Consider the following 21,249-nt stretch of genomic DNA (forward strand, 5'->3'; position numbering starts at 1 on the left):
TACAAAAGTATTCACCCCCTTCCAATAATTTCCCTTGAGTACATGCTCAACACTGAACATGTTTATGGTTAAAATCAGCAACAACAACAAAGAAAATCAATTAAAATATGTTGATTGCATAAGTACAGTATGTATCATCCCCGGCTGTGAAGATCATTAATGGACAGCAAAGTTTTGCCACAGATTTTCTATCAGATTTGAAGGGATATTGTTGACCTCTGGACATTTTCTCCCATCTCAGCCATTCTGCCTTACCACTGTTCAGTTTGGAGGGACAATGTGATCTATGACTGGTTAGTACAATAAAACTTCCACTTCTTAATAGTTCACCATATGTCAGTATGTCTTCAATTTGTATACCCTTCTCCTGATCTGTGGCTTACTACAATTTAATCCCTAAGTTTTTTGAAAGATCCTTCGTCTTCATAGGTGAATCCTTGCTTGAAATGTACTACTTAAACGAGAGACCTTACAGAGATTAGTTGTGGCCACTTGTTATTTTAACAAATTTACGTTTGCTTCAGTACAGGGAGTGAATACTTACAGTATAAAATCAACATATTTTAGTTGAGTAGTTTTCTTAAGTTTTCCGCTGACATTTAATTTCTTTCAGTCACAAAAGTGTTCTGTTTTGAGCATTCAGATCTTGAAAATAATAAAAATACTCCCTTAAAAATCCAGTATGTATCACATGATACATATCATATCACAAAACATCATTTGTACAGTAATTAAAAAAAATAGAACATCATTGGTAGAGGGTAAATATCTTTGTAAGCACTTGTGGAGTTGTGTGGGGTGTGTTCGCCATAGAGGCAGCGGTCTTGATTGAGGAAAACACTTTGCCTCAGTAACAACAGCTGAGAAGACTGAATGTAAACAGGCCTCAGCTGTAGGACTGGATTAAGAGCATGGCAAACACTTCCCTGAGAGATACCAAGGAGGATTCAGTCCTTAGCTGGCTGCAGGTGAGAAAGGAAGTGAGAGACTGGATATCCCATCAGCGGAGGCTCAGCAATGAGAGAGCTGGGCCAAAGCAGGACTGCAGAAGGTATGAGACAATGCTGGTGCCAGCAATAGCTACAGTAAGAGCACTTCTGCCTTGAGAGAGGAAGATTGGCGATTGCAGCTACAACCCCAGTCAGAGAAACAGTTGAGAGAGAGACCCAGAAAGGACCAATAACAGCAACAGTCCTGGAGGGGACTGCGAGGTAGTAAGAGGAGCCTCTCAAGATTGAATGGGACAGCAGCTCTTATGATGGAAGAATAGTGCTGTCTGTATGTCCATTGAATGGGAGTTATCTGTGTATCTGAGTTAGCATGTGATGGCTGGAGTGTCGGTGTGGTAGAGGGTCACTTTCCTAGGAGATACGAGGTATTGGAAAAAGAGAAGGGTCTGTCTAGCCACTGGTCTCTGGTGAGGAAACAGTGGTGTCTGGGCAGAGGAAAAGGTGCACCAGCAGCTGCAGGAGCAGCCAGAGTGTGAGGTGCAGTAGAGGGACCCTCTCCCTGGCAATATGAGTATGAGGGGAGAGTTGGGTCTACCTGGCTTCAAACCTCTGGTAAAAAGGCTGCAGCTGCATGTGTGTTAGAGAAGGCAGTGATGACTGGGCATGGGTTCAAGGTGCACCAGCAGCTACAACTACTACACAACCTGAGACATGAAAGTAAGGCACCATAAATGTTTTGTGAGTACTTTTAGTGACGGAAAGCGTGTGGAGTCCTGGCACAGAATAAGATGTCTTGAAGAAACATGTAATGATAGAGAGTTCTGCGTGCAAGAATGAGGCACTGCAGACTCTGTATGTGTGAGATCCAGCCTGGTGGCATCAGGTCAGGGAACCAGCAGCTGGAGGCAGGTCTGAGACCGAAGATGACTGGTAAAGTGAGGATCAGGAGCCATTTTGATGGTGTAAGACTGAGGAACATCTGGGCTGGAGTTTAAGCTTGTTGAGCCTGGATAACAGTTGTTGTTGTGGAGACTCTGGGCCTGGGAATCAGTGAGCAAAGGGCCCAAAGGTCTCAGAGTATGTGATGCCACATGTCCAGATTACCCTGAGGAAGGGGGCTAATGGCAACACCACTCTTGGAGGAGAATCTGTGTATGGGTGCAAGAAAAGTTCCCAGCAGGACAAAAGGGGCATGGCTATGGTGCTGGACATGTCTGCCCTTGTTCAAGTGTCGGTTCCTATATACACTCATACCCCAGTATAAGAACTTTGGTATACGAAATTTTCGCTAATCCAAACGTGAAGAATTTGTACCTTGTAATTCATTATAAGAACGAAATTTCGCTAATGCTAACTCTGAAGTTTGAAAAAGTTTGAAAGTGACCGATTTTGGCCGAGAACCTTCTGCGACCATTTGAATTCAGTGCCACCAAACAGTAGTTTGTTTATGTGCGTGTGCAAGGCATTGTGGTAAAAGAAGCCGTGAGGCACCGGTCCTTTGTTCTACCGATCACAACAAAAGCTTGTACTCTTGTTTTCAAAGTGTTTTTTTGTAGTTGCTGTTCATTATGGGGTCTTAAGGAAGAGAAAAAGATAATTTAGCGTAATAGTCAACAACAGTATGCGCATCTGTTTAGCTGATTGTTAGGATACTGATCTATTACAAAACAATGAAAAATGTAAATATGATATCATTAATTATTTTACAGCCATAGTTGGTTTATTTGAGTAGAACTGCATTGTTCACTAAGCTTACTATAATGGTCTGTATGGCATTATATGCTTATGGAGGTTTTTGACTGAACTTGTCTTTGGTTTGAAATGGGGTGGAATTTTCCCCATAAGAAATAATGGAATTTTTACTTTTGATTTACGACTTCCAGCCTTCCAAACAGATTTTCAGGAACGAATTAGGTTCGGATACCAGGGCACAAGTGTATATAATTTCTAAAAGAACTACAGCTCAGGCAAGGATAGGCGGCACACACATCATGCTTTTTTAACAACACAAATAAAGGCTGCTTTTATTTACAGGATCTAAAAGGCTGTGAACAGGTCATTCTAATTGTGCACATCTTAAACTAATGCTGTGTTAAAAGAAAGGAGCATTTTTATGTTTGTTACATCATGAACTGGGAAACTGTCTAAAAATAGATTTTCCAGTGCAATAAATGTGTACACAACGCTCCCTAATATTGTCATTCCCATCCATCGTTCGATCAGCTGTTTCTTCAATCATATCCAAGTATTTTGTTTGGGTTAGAAACGCAAAATCTTTTAGAGGAATAGAAGTCTTTCAGTTACTAATCTGATCATTTTAAGTGAAGAACTCTTTGATATTTTCATCTCCCATTTTATCAGAGTAGGTTATTTTTTAATACATAGCGTTGCATTCTGTATGTGAGTAAATTTATTCATACTCACATCTATATACTGTATATAGAATTATATATATTCAAATATATTTTCTAAGTTGCACCATAACATGATGGAAGTAAGGTAAAGCATAAATTAAAACTTAAAATTTACTGAAAATATGTTGCTTTCCAAATTTTAATTAAAGAACTATTTTTACATAAGAATTATCTGAGGGAGTTATAAACTCAGTACACCCTAAACCTATTCCAAACCTTGTTGAAAACTGTAGGCCATATGCTATTAACCTCTCTTCCACACAAGCACTGTAATTAGTTTCATTTTTGTTCTTTTTATCACTGTAGACTATATAAACACACTGCAAAAGAATTAAATTACCCCAAAGCTAAGAGTAGCCCAGGTCTGCTCATTTCAGACTGAAGCACAGCAGACGTGAAGAAGGCTGTGAGTAGAATTCTGAATAAGGTGGTGATTCAAATCCCTGTTATTGCACAATGCCAAAGCGAGTTAGATTGGTACACTAATAAGCAGAGCAGCAAATGTGTTAAAAAAATTCTCAAGAACAAACCACACATCGTAATGTTTTCATCAGAGACAAAATACACACTGCTCCTTTAAGCAGTGTTTGCAAATACCAAAGCATGTTCTTTTATACAATGCTAGAAAAGACTGTATCATATAATTTACTTTAGCATTATGCAACACCAAATAACAATATGCTGTAGTAACTCTTACAGTTTTTAATCTAAGCATTTCACCAGATCCTACAATGAACTAACTGTGCAAGCTCAATTGGAGGCACATGAGAGACAAAACCAATGATTTTCCTGTCATTCTTCCTTTTGTTACCTGCACCTTAACACAGCTTTGCTGAATGAGAGCAAATAGCAAACAAATATTTGATCTAAACTTCATTCCATTTAATTCTGCTACCTAGTGCTGCTGCAACAAAGCCTATCTGAGAGCTGAAGATTTAGAGCCAGTCCTAAGAAATTACACAACATATCATCAAAAATGAAAGCTCTGGCTCGGGGAAAAATAAGCATTTTTTTATTATTGAAGCAACATGCAATTAGATCTCGGATGGTCTCTACTCAGGTCAGAGAAATCACATCACACTATTCAGACCAGGAGACCATAAATCAATAATGCAATTCATCCTCTATTTCTTTTCATTTAAACTTTTTTCTGTAAGAGAAAATACAAGTACTTCTTTCTGTTAAGTTTTAAAAAAGATTATCCTTTGTTCCCTGTACATTGCTATGTACAGTATATAAGCATGAGCTATGCCTTGCAATCAGGCTTCTTACAGACTCATTCTTTGAATCATTTATTTTTCTGTAATACAGAAGCTTGCAGAACTGTTAAGACCTTCTTCTTATTGTCTGTCCCCACATGAGTAACATACAATGAAAAGTTACACATCTGAAAGTTACACACATAAAATACTTGGTAATTAATTGGATTCACCTGAAAACCTTCTATAAGAAAACTGAGAAAGATCCATCAGTATAAATAACCTTTGTGAATTGCAGAGGTACTGTATTACCGATATGGATTTGTCTGATGGTTTTTTTTGTGCACCAGCAATAGTTATTTTTAATTTATTAATAACCTCTGAAAGTCATGTAGTGTTTGGCTGATGTTTCCATCCCTGTGCCAGATTAAATTAAAACCTTGCTCCGCTAGCCACTCACAAATTCCAAACTTATCACGTAATGATAACTTCTTGTTTTGCAATAGGCTATCTGCTCAAAAACAAAAATTGGACTGTGCAGGATGTGATCATTAAATCTATATTGTGCATGAGCTCACAATTTGAAATAAGCGGCTGCAAGACAGCTTTAATACATAGCAAGGTCTTTCATCTCGGGTCCTATCTTTTACCCCACAATACTCCAACTGTCTGCTTTAGTCTGACACTAAATATTAATTTTAAAACAAATACTTCTTCACACTGCACATAGAACTCTACCTACCGTACTGTACAGAAATCAGTGACTTGGACAGCACAAAGTGGACTGTGATAACTGCTCAGGGAATTCAAATTAATATGGTAGAAAGACAAAGAAAGCTGAAATTCTCCATTCCACTCAGAAATTTAACATTGTTTTCAGCAGATTTATCTCTTAATAAGATGGAGTGGATGTGTAACTTTAAATATTTGCCTTATTTGGATAATTTGCCTGAATGAGGAGACTTTACAGGATGTCAACCTGACTACTGGAGCCCCCCCAAAAAAGGGAATGGGAGCACATAATTCCGATGAGTCTGAAAACAAATCCCTTTCAGCACTGTAAAAGACTGCAGTCAATTGATCAGGTGACTGCATAAAAAAGCAGGAAGCAGAGGTGTCCTGTGTCAATCATGGGATGTCTGCCTTCTGAAGACCAGAGGGCAGATTTTCGTGTGCTATCCACAGGAGGAAGAAAGATTGACCATGGACTGTAGGAACTAGTGATGGACCTGACATGTCCAATGGCTTGTCACATACTGTACAGTAAGTAGATAGGGATAGATAGAGAACGAGGAGTTCATTGGTCATATTAACATTGGGATGCTTTTTTTGCTCTGTTCTCTCAGGACATGCACAGTACAACAAACAACACCAAACAAAGTAGACAGTACATTAAAAAACAGTAAATAATAATTGTGATTAAGTGATTATTCTACATGTACAGACATTACACAAACAACATAATAAACACGTGGTAGCCAAGTAAAATAGTGCAGAGATTAGTTGAATTCTCAAGCATTGCACAGTAAACTGTTAAGGATGCACCACAGGGTCAAAGCTATTCTTAAGCCTAGTGGCCAATGCTTTAATAGAGCAGTACTATTTGCCAGAGTGCAGTGAGGATAACAGTTTGTGATCGGGATGGTTGGGATTCTGAATGATGGATTGGGCTTTATTGTGACAGTGGATGGAGTGAATCTCTTTGATGGTAAATCACATCCTATAATCCTCTGTGTTGTTGCCATAACCCTTTGTAATGCATCTTTGTCATGTATGGTAGCACTGCTGTACCATACAGTGATGCCAATAGTGAGGACACCATCTATGGTGCTGCAGTAAAAGTTCATGAGTAGCTGATTCCCTATATCACATTTCTTTAGGCACCGCAGAAAGTGGAGGCACTGTTGTGCCTTTGTCAGACTGGCTACAGTGTTGTGACACCAAGCCAAGTCATTGGAGATCTGCAGACTGAGAGACCTGGAGCATCTGACAGTTTCCATTGTTGTGGTCTTTATGCCAATTCGGGCAGGACTCCCACTGGGTCTCCTGAAGCCCAAAGTGAATTATTTTGTCATGTTGACACTCAGGACCAGATTGTTGTCAAGGCACCATCTTGTAAGCTGCTCCAACTCACTCCTACACGTGGAGTCATATTTGTTACTGATCAGTTCATGTTTAAAATAGAACATGAACAACAATGTGGGCAGCATTGCTGCCTCACAACGCTGGGGCCTTGGGTTCAATTCTGGGCATTGGGTGCTATCTGTGTGGAGTTTGAATGTCTCTGTGTTCATGAGGGTTTCCTCTGGGTGTTCCAGTCTTCGCCTATAGTCCTAAGACATACGGTACTGGTGTACTGGTAGGTTTATTGGCTTGGAGGAAAATTGGCCCTCGTGAATGTGCTCATGTCTGTGTGTGTGCCGGATGATGGACTGGTATTCCATCCAGAGAGTATCCTGCCTTGCTATGATAGGCTGCAGATCCTTTGCGATCCTGAATTGGATGAAGTCGTTAGAGAATGAATGGATGGACAACGATACTGCTTGCAGATCAAACATGACATGTCCATATGACATGAAAGTTCATATGAAAGGTATAGTAATATTTTCAATCCCACAGGTCAGAGTGGGGAGTTCATATTATCATATGACGGTCTGAATATCCTTGGAAAACAGAAAGCGGACACTGCACCATGTGGAGATGAACTTTTTTCATTCGATGCCAGGGCTACAACTGGCTACAAGACACATGAAAGAGCACAGACCTCAGCACAGGGAAGCAAAGAGGGCTATAGTTCTGTGAAGGATCATCAAAACACACTGAGGGAGAAGGGAGGACAATGTTCCTTTGTCATGTTCGTCACTGTGGATGAGTGGCAGGTGGAAGTGACAGGTGGTCACTGTGTAAATTTACTGTGTAAATACTAGTTCGCCCTGCAACTGATCTGCTGAGTTGACCATGAGAATCTCATATAAAATCATTCAACTTTATATAACATAAGACCAGGCCATTAACTGCACAACACTGCAAGGCTTTGTCTTATGTTCCCCTGTTTACTAAGAGGTTAAAGTTGTTTTGCCTGCTCAGTACAAGGTGTTGTTTTGTGTTAAGATGTGTTATTAGAAACAGATACAGTAAATCCACATTTTTAGTTTAAAGCTATGGGTTGACAAAATCAATCTAAATTACAATTCTTTGGTAAGCAACATATACTCTATACATTCAAATAATGTTGATAAAATTACGTGATATATGTGATAAAAATGCAATTCAGTGCCATTAAACTTTGAATTATGAATTGGGAAGAGGCAAAATGAGACAGTAACGGCTTTTGCTAACATAGAAACAGATAATAGATTTTGTTAATAACTCCCAGTGGCTTTCCAGGACAAAGGTTATAGAACTCTGAGCAAACCTTTTCAAAGTTTATACCAGTTTTAACATCCATAAAATGTTAGGGATTACTAGAAGGTTTAATGTGCAGGTTTTACTGATTTATTCTAAGCATACATGACGTTTGACCTGTCTGGCATAAATGGTCAGAAGGAAAAGGATATGAACTTTCTTGTTTGTTTTCTTCAAATAATTTTCTCATGTAAATTATCACTATTACCATTGTTTTTTCTAGACTAGTTAAAATGAAACAAGACATTTTGTGCAATGTTCTGTTTTATGTTCTATTATATTAGTTTTCAACAGGCCACAAAGACCCAAGAATAATATGTTTGTTACTCTCTGATATCAACAATGATGATGAGAGTAAATTTGTTCTAATTGATCCTTGATGGTTATGAAAATAAAATACCATATTAATTATTTGAAACTGTAACGGCAGCTGCAGTTATGTACATCACGCAACCCCAGGTACATTGCACAATCAAAACGCCCTAACTAAATCTTAACCTGAATGTTATTAAACATGATATAATATTAAAAGAACATGTGCCATCTGATATGCTCCTGGCTGTTTTCTGATTGAATCAGTGTTGCTCTTTAAATCTGTGGTGTGAACTCCCACACTGTGACCTGTCTATTCTGGCCTTTCTCTCTTAACAGAAAGATCAACTAATTGACACATTTTCCCCTAATGAAAATGGTTAAACTCTGTTAAATCCAGACAGACATTTTAAATGAAGACACAATACCCTTGATCATTAAACAGTTCAAGCTTAACAAAGCAAAAACCTTGAAATAAATACAATTATGAGAAATTTAGCCAAATTCCACAATGCAAAAATAACACCATCTGCTGCCATCCCACTAGTGTGAGGAATACAGTCTGTTGCAGATGGCTCCATATCCATATTGAACTGTAGCAATTACAAGCTCTAAAAAATAGTATTGACTATTTACTGGTAGCAAATACTAGCACTATAGGTCCTTCAAGTCTACTTTTTTGGGGGAACACTATTAAGGGTTATGCATCCCAGAATGGAAAAAGGGAAATTAATAAAGCCTGTCAAAATTAACCCCATGCTGAAGCTATATAAAACATGTTCAAGGTACAGTATGCCAATGTAAAAAAATTAAGCTTCATATTTTGTCATTCAATGAAATCTACAAATAGTATTAACAAAAAGAAAATCATAATCCAATTCTGAAAATGTGTAAAGATTCCAAAATAGTAGCTGCTGCAAACTATATATAATATATAACATTTTATTTTTTGATCTAACCAAGGTTTCAGGAAGAGTTCAGGGACGACTGTAATGCCATCGCACCGACTGTCCAGTTCTCTCAGTTCAATTATGATCAATCAGTGCAACAATACAGCTGGTTACACCTGCGCAAGAGGTGATTAGTCAGAGTCCAAGAGCAGGAGACAAACTTATTGAGGGCTCGAGAACTCCAAAAATGGCAAAGGTCATAACAGATTAATTGATTACTGGCCAGTGGGGCCTAATCAGCTCAGACCGGTCAGCAATGGACAACAGAAAACTAAAACAGAAATGGCTGGTGAAACAAGAATTGCCCTAGCCGGCAAGCAAGAAAAGAACCAACCACCAAGCCTCCAAAAGGAAGGGGGCTGCACGGTACAGGGAGACAGCCCTCTGAGTACCCAGCGATGCAGGCCGGCAAGCCCACAGGCACTTGACACTAGCAGGTGTGAATGGAATCGGAAACCCAGGCGCCCTCTGGACCAGTTGGGGGAGACATCTGCAACAGACAGGAGGCAATGGACCCCTCCTTAGTACCCTCTCAATGCTCAGAGCCCAGAGTCAGCAGAGCTGAAGGGAGCAGTTCCAGCCAGAGCCAGAGAACAAGGAATCCTTGGGGAGCTCAGACTCACGGTGTTATGCTCTCTGGGCATCAGAGCCTGCATGGGGAGAGCCCTGGGGTCCTGGATGATGGAAGCTGCCTCCAGAAGGTGGGATGGAACCGCAGGAGAAGGAGGTCAACAGAAAAGAGTTCAGGGTTCCAGGGCCAAGGCCAGGAACCACAGTGCAGTCATATACAGGAGCTGCAGTTCAATCGAAATCCAATACTGGAGACAAGGTAAATTGGAATAGAGCACGGCAGTGCAGAGTGACATGAAATCTTGAACTGGAGACAAGATAAACTGGAACACAGCGCTGCAGTCCAGAGTGAAGTGAAGTCCTGGACTGGGGTCAGAGCAATCTGCTTCAGCAGAGAGAAGCGAGGGTGGTCAGAAAACTGGTGGATCAGGAATTGGGCAGCATCGACTTCCGAACGGAATCTGTAGCCGAGCTCCCAGAAAAAAGGAGGACATTCCAGTATCTCAAGTCATGGAGTGAAATCCTGTTGCTGAGTCCCGAGGGAGAACAGGTATTTGACTGGAGCAGAATCCTGGTGTTGAGAACCAAGGAAAGGGGTGCAAAATGGGCTTAGCATGCCAGGGTCAGATGACCACCTGAAAAAGTCTGCCCGATGAACTAGAGATCAGAAAGCAGTAGTGCAGACAGGACAGGGGGAAATAAATAATGATGAAGTGCCATTGAAGCAGCGCCTTGGCATTAAATAGAAAAAGAGAAGTTTAATAATGAATTGGTTTAGTGTTAATTAAGGCGGATCACTAGAAGGAGATGCGGTTTGTGCAGCAAGCCCTGTAAAACTGTAAGCCCTCATGAGAATGTGACGGCTTCCCATGGCAACCACTAGCCGAGTGACACCAGTTGTCATGACAATCAGGAAATTAAACAACACCGTAATTTTTTACTGGGATTTAAGAGGCTTTGAGCAGAGTTGTGGTCTAAGACAATTCTGTGTTTTGTGATAACTTCATGAATTGCAGACCTTCCTCAGAATGAGCCACAGAATGCATCATACCAATCAATTCCAAGCAGCTTATCTACTGCCCCCAAGCCTAGTAATTCTCCTACACATACTGTATATCCTCTTTATCAGATTTTTTTTTTCTTTATTTGGGTTATTAAGTTGAAGATTCTACACCTATTGTTCAAAATATTCAGCCATATTAGGTCAGTGTAAGAATGCTTAACGTATCATTTTTTGTTTTTCAATATCTTGTATAGAGATGGGGTTTACTTGCCCAGATGAAAGTAGCAGGGAAATACTGTCATAACGCGGTATCTGCTGCAGAGATACTGGTATTTTTTTTACCATATGTCACACGAGAAAATTATAAAATGTCATAGACAATGACGATGTTCAGCAATCGAGAAATGGATTAAGATAGCAATTTATACAGTAAAAGTCCTAAACAGCCCTTGTTTCACTGTTCATTCATGAAATAATCCTGACAATAGGTACATGATTATTCAAAATTTACACTATAATCTTCTCACCAGAATGCCACTCACTTTCTGTATTAAACGCTTCATTGGAACAAGAGCTGGATATTTTTCTTACAGGTAAATTGCCTTGTGATATAGTGAGGGGTGGCTTTGTGAGAAAGCTAACATTATGGCTCAAAACCCAGGCCCGAAGGTATGGCCAAGCTGACCACCTGTTCATTGGGAAAAGCTGCAGAATAAGGCACAGATGGTCTATATGAACCACTGGGCTCTTGGAGGGAGTGAGATTCCACCTGAGGGAAAGTGAGCTGTTGGGATACTCTCTGCATGGATTTATGCACTCCTCTTGCCTCCTGGTGAATTAAGAGGTTTATAAGACTTAAGGAAAATGGTTTCAGTTTGTACCTAGACTCTAGCCTGGAAGGACTTAGTAGGAGCTCTGGTGGAGAGCTCTTTCTACTGACGGATTGGACTGGCTTATAGGTTTGTGAAACTCAGAGTGCTAGAACGTCTTGGGGAAGGTACATCTTAGACTGCTCTGCCAGGAGTCACAGGTTCTTTACAGCTTGGTTGCATGGTATTGGAACAGGGTTGGCCTGCAAACTAAAGATGTGGAGGTGCTGATTGGAGGTGTTAGCAAGCGTACTTCTTTCTATGATTGATCTAAATGGAACAGGCTAAGTCTCAAGTACTCCCCATGCCTTAACATCTACAGTACAGACAGATGGGATGTCTCAAAGAGTAAGAGTTAGAGTGTTAGAGAAAGATTATGGCAAACGTAGCTGCTGCTCAGTTAGGGACACAAGTATTTGTGTTAGAGAGGCACCCATGACTAAACAGGTTCGGCCAGGTGATTAACCAAGTGATGAATGCAAGATCTGGTGATTAATGAAATCGCGATTCATGAAGATAGCAAGAAAGCACCTAGGACTAAATCAAAACTTCCATGCCTGGTGAACAGATTGCATGAGGTAATTGGGAGGTATAAGAGTATATAATGAAACCATGAGTTGTGTGTGAGCAGAAGAAGAGATAAAGAAAACCAGTGGAAGAAAGAGAACTGCCCAGTCCTTTTGAGGAGATACAGAAGATGAGTAAGAGCTAGGATCTGAGATTGGGTACCAAAAATTGTATAAGATTAGAGATAGAACACATAAAAATGCCAGTTAGTTGGTGTGCTGGCAGTGTTGAGGAACACAGTGGAGTATGGCAGCATTCTCAGAGGCCTCAATCACAAAGACAGTAAAGGCTGTACCACATTAGACAAATGTAATGGCCATAGGTAAGTTTGTACTTACTATGGCCTATGGAAATTATTAGCAAATCATTAGCACAGTAACATGTGTCTAAATAACTGACAAATGTAACAAACATACCCTTTGTGACATTCATTATCATAAAGTCAAGGTACACATGAGGATAATGGAATTACACCACACAAAGATACCACTGACTACAAAATACAGAACAGAACAGCATTTTGAAGTACTTGCTTCTTGGTCAATATAAAACATGAAATTTAGAATATGGGTGTGGCTGTGTTTTAAATTCTTTTATAGGAAAATCATCAGCTAATTACACCTGCTTTTTATGCTTTCAAATTTGAATGCAAGTTAGGAAAAGGTTGGAAAGTGTTTTAAGAATGTAGTGTGCATGGTTGACACGTGACTATATACACCTTCTCAGTTTTACGTGTATGAATGCACATGCATGTAAGATTTGCAAGATTTGTGAATACAGCATTTTAGGCCTTTACTTTCTTTGTGATTGAGGCCTCTGAGAATGCTGCCATACTCCACTGTGTTCCTCAACACTGCCAGCACACCAACTAACTGGCATTTTATGTGTTCTATCTCTAATCTTATACAATTTTTGGTATTTTTAATAGCCTTCTATTATTTGTGTCTTACATACTTCTAATCTTGTAAGAACATTTTGCAAATGAGATAAATCTAATTCAGTTTAGGACAGTACATCTTGTACATTGTTTTCATGTAAAATTAGGATTAACCTGAATAAAGACCCGTCATGTAGAAGATTCAAGCAGATTCCTGCAACATTGAGACACTGAGTTTTTGGGATAGTTTGAAGACCTACAGTATTTATTTACCAATCACTCAGTACAATGTCCTAGTTTTTGCAGTCCTTCTGGCCACGTCTCACCCTTTAGATGGAAAGCAGACTTCCCTACACAATAGTGAACGGTTATTCTATGTCCTGGAATTTTTTTCATCACCTTAACCAGTCTGAAGCTCTCACTGGTTAACTGATTCCTCTTCACCCTTATTTATCAATTATAAAGGAGCTGATGTCCTCTTCTACTCCTCTGAAACCCATACCTCATATCAAAAAGAAAAGGTGATTACTTTGAACATAGAGCTTAAAAGTTCATACAGGAGACAACCCCCCTTCATTTTCTTCATTTACCACTGTAGTGCAGTACCTATCTTTGTATGCACCAGCAGCCCCACTATACAGCAGATCAGGTGGAGAAGTAAAAACAAAATCAGTCAACAGTCACTAAATTGGGACCTTAAAATTCTGTTCCAGAGGGAAGAGTGCCATCTACTGGTCCGTCAATATCCCCTAAATCACCATTCCTTGTTTTCATATTGTAAATAAGATTTCTAATTTCATCTTCTTCCTTATCCCTCTTTCAATGACATTCGTTTCTTGTCATATGTGTACTGTATGAATTAACCACAATACCTGTAATTTTTTTTTCTAACTGCATTCTCCAGCGGTAGTAGGTGCCAACAACAGAAAAAATCCCCTAAAGAAAATAATCACATTTGGGAAGCAACAAGCAAGCAAGGCACCATTGTGCTATAGTCCTCTCATCCTCCAAGCATGAAAATGAACTCATTATTCTGCCACAGAAGGAAACAGTAACAGCCACCTGCTGTTCAAAATGATGTGGTGCCTTGAAAAAGAGGGATATAGAGAATTTGCTTCTCAAATTTCTAGTTAATCTTCTTGGAATTGACAGCACAAATTCCTGGGGATGTGTTTGACTAAGAAGTCAATTTCAATTTTCAAAAAAACTGTCTTGTACATTACCTGAAACGTGAAACCAATCAAACCTTGGGAAAAAAAAGTTTGGTACAGTTAAGGGTGGAACTAGGGGAAATCTCTACACCTTGTTCTGATGCTGTTGTAATTTATAATTTGCAATTATAGTGATAGATTAATAAGTGGGAATCAGTGTGAGTGTTATGGCTATAGTTCTCTCCCTGCCTGTATAAACAAACCATTATTTGAGTCAGGTCATTTCTTTTTTTGTCCACAAAGTGCTATATTATAGTATTACTGTAATTCAGGTACAATTTGTCTTGGAAACCTACAAACACAATACATTTTATGTTTATTTGACAACTACCTTCTTCCTGTTTTAATTAATCACATCTGTTACTATGACTGTACCTGGAATGGATAAGCTCTGCTCATACTGCTCTCCAACACACCACATGCCTAGGCTTAGCTTTCTGATCAAATCTGAACAAAGAGTCCCTTTACATTTGCTTGGCAAAAACATTCTTTCTTTCAACGTAAGACATAAAATATATAAAATATAAAAAATATAAGATAGAAATTATCTGTGGTCCCTCATGTGGGACACATACTGTATAGACTGACGAGACTAGTCTTTCACTTTCCAAAACATAATACACATCAGAACCTTCCATTCCTAGAGCTTGGTATCTTGTGGGTTCTGCTTCAGATGGTATTTAAGTTGAGTGATTCAATAATTTGCTAATTTGAACTTCTAATGGGTTTTTCAAATATCACATCATTGGTGATTTCAAGTGTGTATAAAATTCATCACTAAGCTTGAAATGTTTTCAAGATCTGAAATAATTAATCCAATTGTTAGCTCAAGTTAAGTGTTCAACTGAACAAATTAAAGTTCATTTGTAAGAAAAAAACAGGAGATACTGGGTTCCCTAGATGAAGGACTGGGGAAGATTAATTCTTTCATACAATACAGTTTGGGAATAGGATTACTGTAGGTCACTGCCATAACCAGAAACTGTGAATCATGATATCAGAAACAGTTTCTAACAATGGGCTCTGCCTATTAGTACAGAAAAGAACCTTCTGAGGAATTGACAGCACATATGTAACATGTTGTGAAAGGCGATAAAACTCCTTCCCATTCTGATTGAGTCTAAATCAAACATGTTTCTGTTTATTGAGGAGTTTGGTCATTTTTAAACTGCTCTATATTATTCGTTTTGCTCCATGTTTCTTTTACTTGCTCATGAGTGTCATTTGTCTATTTTTAGACATGATGGCACAACAATGCTACAACATTTCCTTACTGTGATCAAATCTTATCACTGACCATACTAGTGGCTTAAGCTGACTTCTTCAGTTCCTTCCTTCAGTTTAAATGGGTAAAGTCTGACCTGTGCCTGTGGTGTGATCCCCCACTGGTCCTGTGTTATGAGACTCTGTCGGCCCAGATCTCCTCTCCCAATCAAAGTCATCAGCACCCCCCTGAATCCAGCCACACATGTCAGCCTCAAAAGAACAGTTAAAGGGAGGCAAGACTGCAAAAAAGAAGAGGCATCAATAAGAATTTCACAAAAACAAAACCCAAAGGTGTGAGAAGAGGATTAAAAAAGCTCATCCTTACTGCTAACATTATAGCAAATACTAGTTTATCAATTTATTTTAATTGTCATGACAATTTATTTGTATGTTTAAGTGTAGGAGACATGAACAGAAAAGTATCTGTAAAATGTATGTACGCTGCATGCAATCAATTGGAAAAAGGTGTTGCTTGCCCTCAGCAATTATCCTGTGGTACTTCTACATTCCAATATTTGACTTAGTATTAATTAAATTACAGTTTTTCATTACAGATAAAAGAAACCCAAAGAAAACCCAATATAAGAGAATCACATAATTTGTGTGTTCACTACAAAGTAATCTCAGATTCAGTTGCAAATTAGATCCAATATTAGCCCCACATGTCAATCCCAAATCAAGCTTCATCAGTGGGATTGCATTGTGGTTTTCTACAAAAACTCAAAATCAAGAAAGGGGTTGTTATTCAGAATGAGCTTGTCAGTAAAAGCTTTTTTTAAACCAGACCTTAATCACTGCATATCACGATTACCCTAAAGAAATGTTTTACTCATCCTGAAAGCTTTTAGCAGCTAATTGTGCTTGAAAACAACTAATTGGAACAGCACTTATTTAAAAAAATAAAACTACATAAAAACAGGACACTGCTGCTGGTCCTAGTACTGTATATCTGTGCTACTTTTTATGGCACAGAAAAAAGTTTGAGAATAACTGATTATCTGGGATAGTACACCATATGAATAATAGTAAGGGAGCTTCATAATATTAACATGATAGTTAACAATCAGAGATCTAAGAAAGATTAAAGAGCTGATTTCCTGTATGGGGGTACACATACATAAAAATTAGGCTTGTTCTGGCAAGTTGAAAGGGGAAAAAAGTGTTTTACTCCTAGAAGAAATTATTTTTTTAGTTTTTCAAACAATATTGAACCACTATTTGTTTTATTTGAGAAAGAGCACTGATCAGTTATTGAAATGATAAAATATAATTTTGTACACCCTATTCAACAATTGCATTTGAAGAGATTGCATACACACATTGTACTACATTTTTCAAATGCATAGACGGGTGATACAAGAAATACTGGATCCTAAAACTACCGTCTGTGGTGACTTTTTGTCTCATCTTGATTAATTCCCTCTTAAATCAATTTATTTATGACTAAACGAAAGGTAAAAATAATGGCTAACTCAATCACCTCATCAACAACACATAACAGAAAAAAACATGTGGCAAACAAATGCATATCAGAAGAAACAGAAAAAAATATACTTGTTTCTTTATAAGGTATGTATTCCATACATTTCTATGTAGTGTACAGAAACCATCTCAACCCTCACTTCAGGCCTTTCATTAACCCTACATACGACACAACCATATACCTAGTATACTTTTATGTGGGAAACGGATACATTATTCTTCAGTGGACATAATCAGAATGTATTAATTACAGAAGAAAAAATTTATTGTAAAAAATAAATGAATTAAAATAGGAGGAGACTTTAAATAAGTACTACTGCTCCTATTTAAAAAAATACTGATTAAATTGTCTGTACTACAATCCTTAATGTCATAATGCAAAAAAGTAATAAAATAATATAGTTCATGATTGCTTTTTTATTGACATGAATCTATGTAATTCTTCTCTTACACTTAATTCACCAAGCTATTTTTTGTTGAACAATTTTAAAAAATCATAGAAAAAGTAAAAGAATTTCAAGGCCTCAATTAGCTAGTGTAAATGTTGTTTGTATATTTCAAATTACTTCCGTTAGACTTCTGGAGTCTTGTATCATATCTTTAAATAATACTTTTTCTTCAATAAAATTTTAATGTTTACTGAGAAATACAGAATACAGCTTCTGTTCTTCCCATCTCTTCTATTCTCTACTCAAGTTCAATTGATCTAAAATACAAATACTCCACCTGGTGGTTGATAGGAAGTTTCACAGTTTTTAAAGGATATGTCATCCAGGGCAATGTCATCTGTTGCTGTTGGGATGTCATTCAGGTTCAGCCTAGGCAGGCTGCTGAACAAGATCTTCAAATCAAAACAAACATGGGGTTAAAGAGTCAGGAGGACATCAATAACTACTAAGCTTGTAATATTTTGACACGTATGATTAGAAGATATTATTGTTTCAAAAATAGCTTTGATAGGCCTACCTGATACACAGAAATGATTTTAACAAATGTACTGATATGCATTAAAACCATGTGTCTATACTGATAACTACAGTTTACTACAGTTGTACCTCTGTATTTAATTATTTTTGCTGGGGAAATGAACTATGCTCAGGAAACTCAATTTCCTTAACAAGCAGAACTCTAAGGCACAGAACAGAGTAATTATAGTGTGTTCTGATCTGTTCTTTCATTCTTTCTCATTTCTTATTTGCATTCTCAGTGCTCACTCTATTTAGTTTACCTACACAAAGGTTCCTACAAAAATGTCATACTAGCTTTCACTAACTGTACAAGGTTTGCAAATGTCCTTACTGTACATAAAACCTTTAATTACAACTGCATTTATGTCACACTAGAGCTAGTTTATTTTTCATTTTAGAAGTACCATGGCAAAAATGTCCATAGATTTCATCTTAAAACTTTTTTGTATGAGATACTTTCTCAAAAGATAAATCAACATCAAAAGTGAGATTCTTTCTTACAGTAACATAATGTACATTTGTCAACTAAATATTATGTATTTAACAAAACAGGTTTGTTGTAAAGCAATACAATTATTTTTTTTCTTTATTACAAAGGTACACTACAGTTCATGTACTGTACTGTACACAAATATAAAGCATTCAATGTTCAAGACTGATTTTCATGTTGTTGATGTTTTGGTATAAACAGTGTAAAGAATACAATATATTAAAATGCTTGATGTTTTATATAATATGTGACATCTGTATTTAGTGCAGCTGTTTTACCCATTTAAAAAAAGCATCCTGACTTGGCTGAAACCACAGATGAGTATTTCACCCATCTAGAAACACCTCCAATCACACTGTGAGTGGAACTGAAGCAGCAGGGCTAGAACTGAGTTTTCACAGGTGTGTGCCTGTATTGCACTGTGTGAACACAGTAAACTGAATGTGGCATTGAATCCCCAGTACAGTATAGTATATACAGTACAGTCATTGAGCTGGACCACATAGGTGAATCAGTTTCTTCTGCAAAATGTTCCATTACAAAAATGCTTTACCCAGTAATTTTCCAGACTTTGTCCCACATTGACATATTCTGCATTCCACTGGTTCCCTGTGCTGTTTGAGTGTGACCAAATCACTGTCTTGGAACCATCTCTTTTTTGGACAAGTACTCTGAGGTTTCCCACATCCCTTCCATACAGGTGGAAATGAAAGCTGCAAAATCAAGAAAAAACAACCTTGTGAAATTACAGAATTTACCAAACATTTTTAAGTGTAGCAGATATCTTCTTATACAAATACTTTTGGTAGAATTTCGGTAAACTGAAAGGGCAAGGACAAACAAATTGTACTTTGCCAATACACCATACATAAAACCAAAGAAACAGGATGGATTGCTGGATGTTTGCAGAATGTAAAATATCAATGTTGCTGATAAAAGTCAAGTATAGAAGTTTCCCAAATAAAATTAATTAAACTTTTAATAATGCTTTTCTGTTTTAGAAAAAAAACTATGCTTTTCCAGGTTGTCAATTCTTCAAAGACTTTTGAATCTTTTGAATAAAGGTTTAGCACTATAACAAGGGCCATTTCACAGCTATCTTTATTTCAAGGGTCTCTAGCCTCAAAGGGCTGCAGTGTTTTATGGTGCTCTATTTGAAAGAAATTTCAAGGTTAATTGCATTCTGTACCATGGATAATTGCTCATAAAAATCCAATTATCTATTAAGAAGTGCTCTCGTCTATAATAGTATAATTATTTATGAACACCTTAGTCAACATGCATTAGCAAAGATATTGAAGAGGTGATACATAAAAAGCTCTTAGAGTTATTGTTATTAGTTCTCTTATTAGTTTTAGTTTTATATGTGTTTTTAATCTTCAATTATGTCATATGTGATGCATGGGTAACTGGACAACTTACAAGTGAAATTAAGAACTTTCATTATAAAATCCATCCATTTTCTAACTGTTTCTTCCAATTTAAGATCGCAGGGGAACTGGAGCCTATCCCCTAAGCAATGGGCACAAGGCAGGGTACAGCCTGGACAGGACGCCAGTCTGCCATAAGGCAGACAAACTCAAACACAGACACATGGCATACACTCACACCAGGGCCAATTTTCCCAGAAGCCAATATGTGTTTGAACACTGTTTGAACCTCCAGTATGTGTTTGAACTGTGGCAGGAAACTGGAGGACCCAGAGGAAACTCAAGCAAACACAGGGAGTAGGTACAAACTCTATGCAGATAGCACCCCAAGTTTGGAACTGAACCCAAGGCCCAAGCATGGTGATGCTAGCCACTGTGCTACCATGCCACCCTTCATTATAAAATAAAAACTAATAATAATCTTTGATTTAAAATTTAAATAAATTTGCTAGAGGGAGAAGCAGAAGTGATAGTGGGTTTGTGATAAATGCACTTACTCGCTCTTGGTCACATTAAAAAAAATGTAAGAATGAAGGAACATTAAAATCAGTTTTTCAATGTGAATGAGCCCCTCACCAGTCCAAGCTTTTATTTACTTACAGAATTTGGCAGTATTGGGATGACGGAGGAAGAAGTGGGCTTCTTAGTATAGCCTCGGTTGAATATTGCCCTCTCCCAAACTGCACATACATGTAGTAACCTCGATTGAATGTAAAAAATATTAAATATAAAAGGATGAAATTAAAATCTCATTCCTGTAATTTTGGAAATCTCAGGTAATTATACAGTATATGTGAAAAACATGCTAGTAATATGTTTAAAACACAGTTGTGATCACAAATGGTGGGAGTTTTGTTATTACAAAACTATGAGAGTTTGTTTTTTCAAACAGACTCTACTATCAGTTATATCAGAGGATGTGATGAAATGTATATATATACCTGACTTGATAAATCTTAAAAATCTGCACTGCCTTTATCTTAAGAGTCTAAAATGGTTTGGACAGATGCTGACAGATGGAACATCTATCTTCCACTCTGAGTTAACTTCATGTTCTATTCATAACCCAGGTCAGTCAGGTCTGTTTTTTAGGTGATTTTTTGTTATTTTAAAAGTATTTCAGGGCTCTTCCAACTGTATGGAATTTTGTTTTATGCAAGATTTATGCACTTGCTCTTGGTAGACAGAGATGAGCTAAATAATAAAAGTGAAGTGCTGTAATGTATTTCAGATACATGATTTTGTTTCAATCACAGATATCTCTGTGTATTTTGGCTTTTATTTTT

General features: G+C 37.7%; 1 protein-coding gene across 2 annotated transcripts in view; it reads right to left on the reverse strand.

Moving 5' to 3' along the window:
• Positions 1-21,249, reverse strand: part of LOC148657314 (MAM and LDL-receptor class A domain-containing protein 2) — a 285,832-nt gene that overhangs the window by 212,480 nt on the left and 52,103 nt on the right. For both annotated transcript variants that reach the window (XM_088643402.1, XM_088643401.1), the window contains exons 43-46: positions 20,564-20,663; positions 19,087-19,246; positions 17,802-17,916; positions 15,689-15,832 (exon numbers count right to left, since the gene is read on the reverse strand). In XM_088643402.1, coding sequence (XP_088499528.1) covers positions 15,689-15,832; positions 17,802-17,916; positions 19,087-19,246; positions 20,564-20,663 — 519 coding nt within the window. The remainder of the gene's footprint in view (positions 1-15,688; positions 15,833-17,801; positions 17,917-19,086; positions 19,247-20,563; positions 20,664-21,249) is intronic.

This window comes from Lepisosteus platostomus, chromosome 8, assembly GCF_059453375.1.
Source record: "Lepisosteus platostomus isolate fLepPlt1 chromosome 8, fLepPlt1.hap1, whole genome shotgun sequence".
Classification (NCBI taxonomy): Eukaryota; Metazoa; Chordata; class Actinopteri; order Semionotiformes; family Lepisosteidae; genus Lepisosteus; species Lepisosteus platostomus.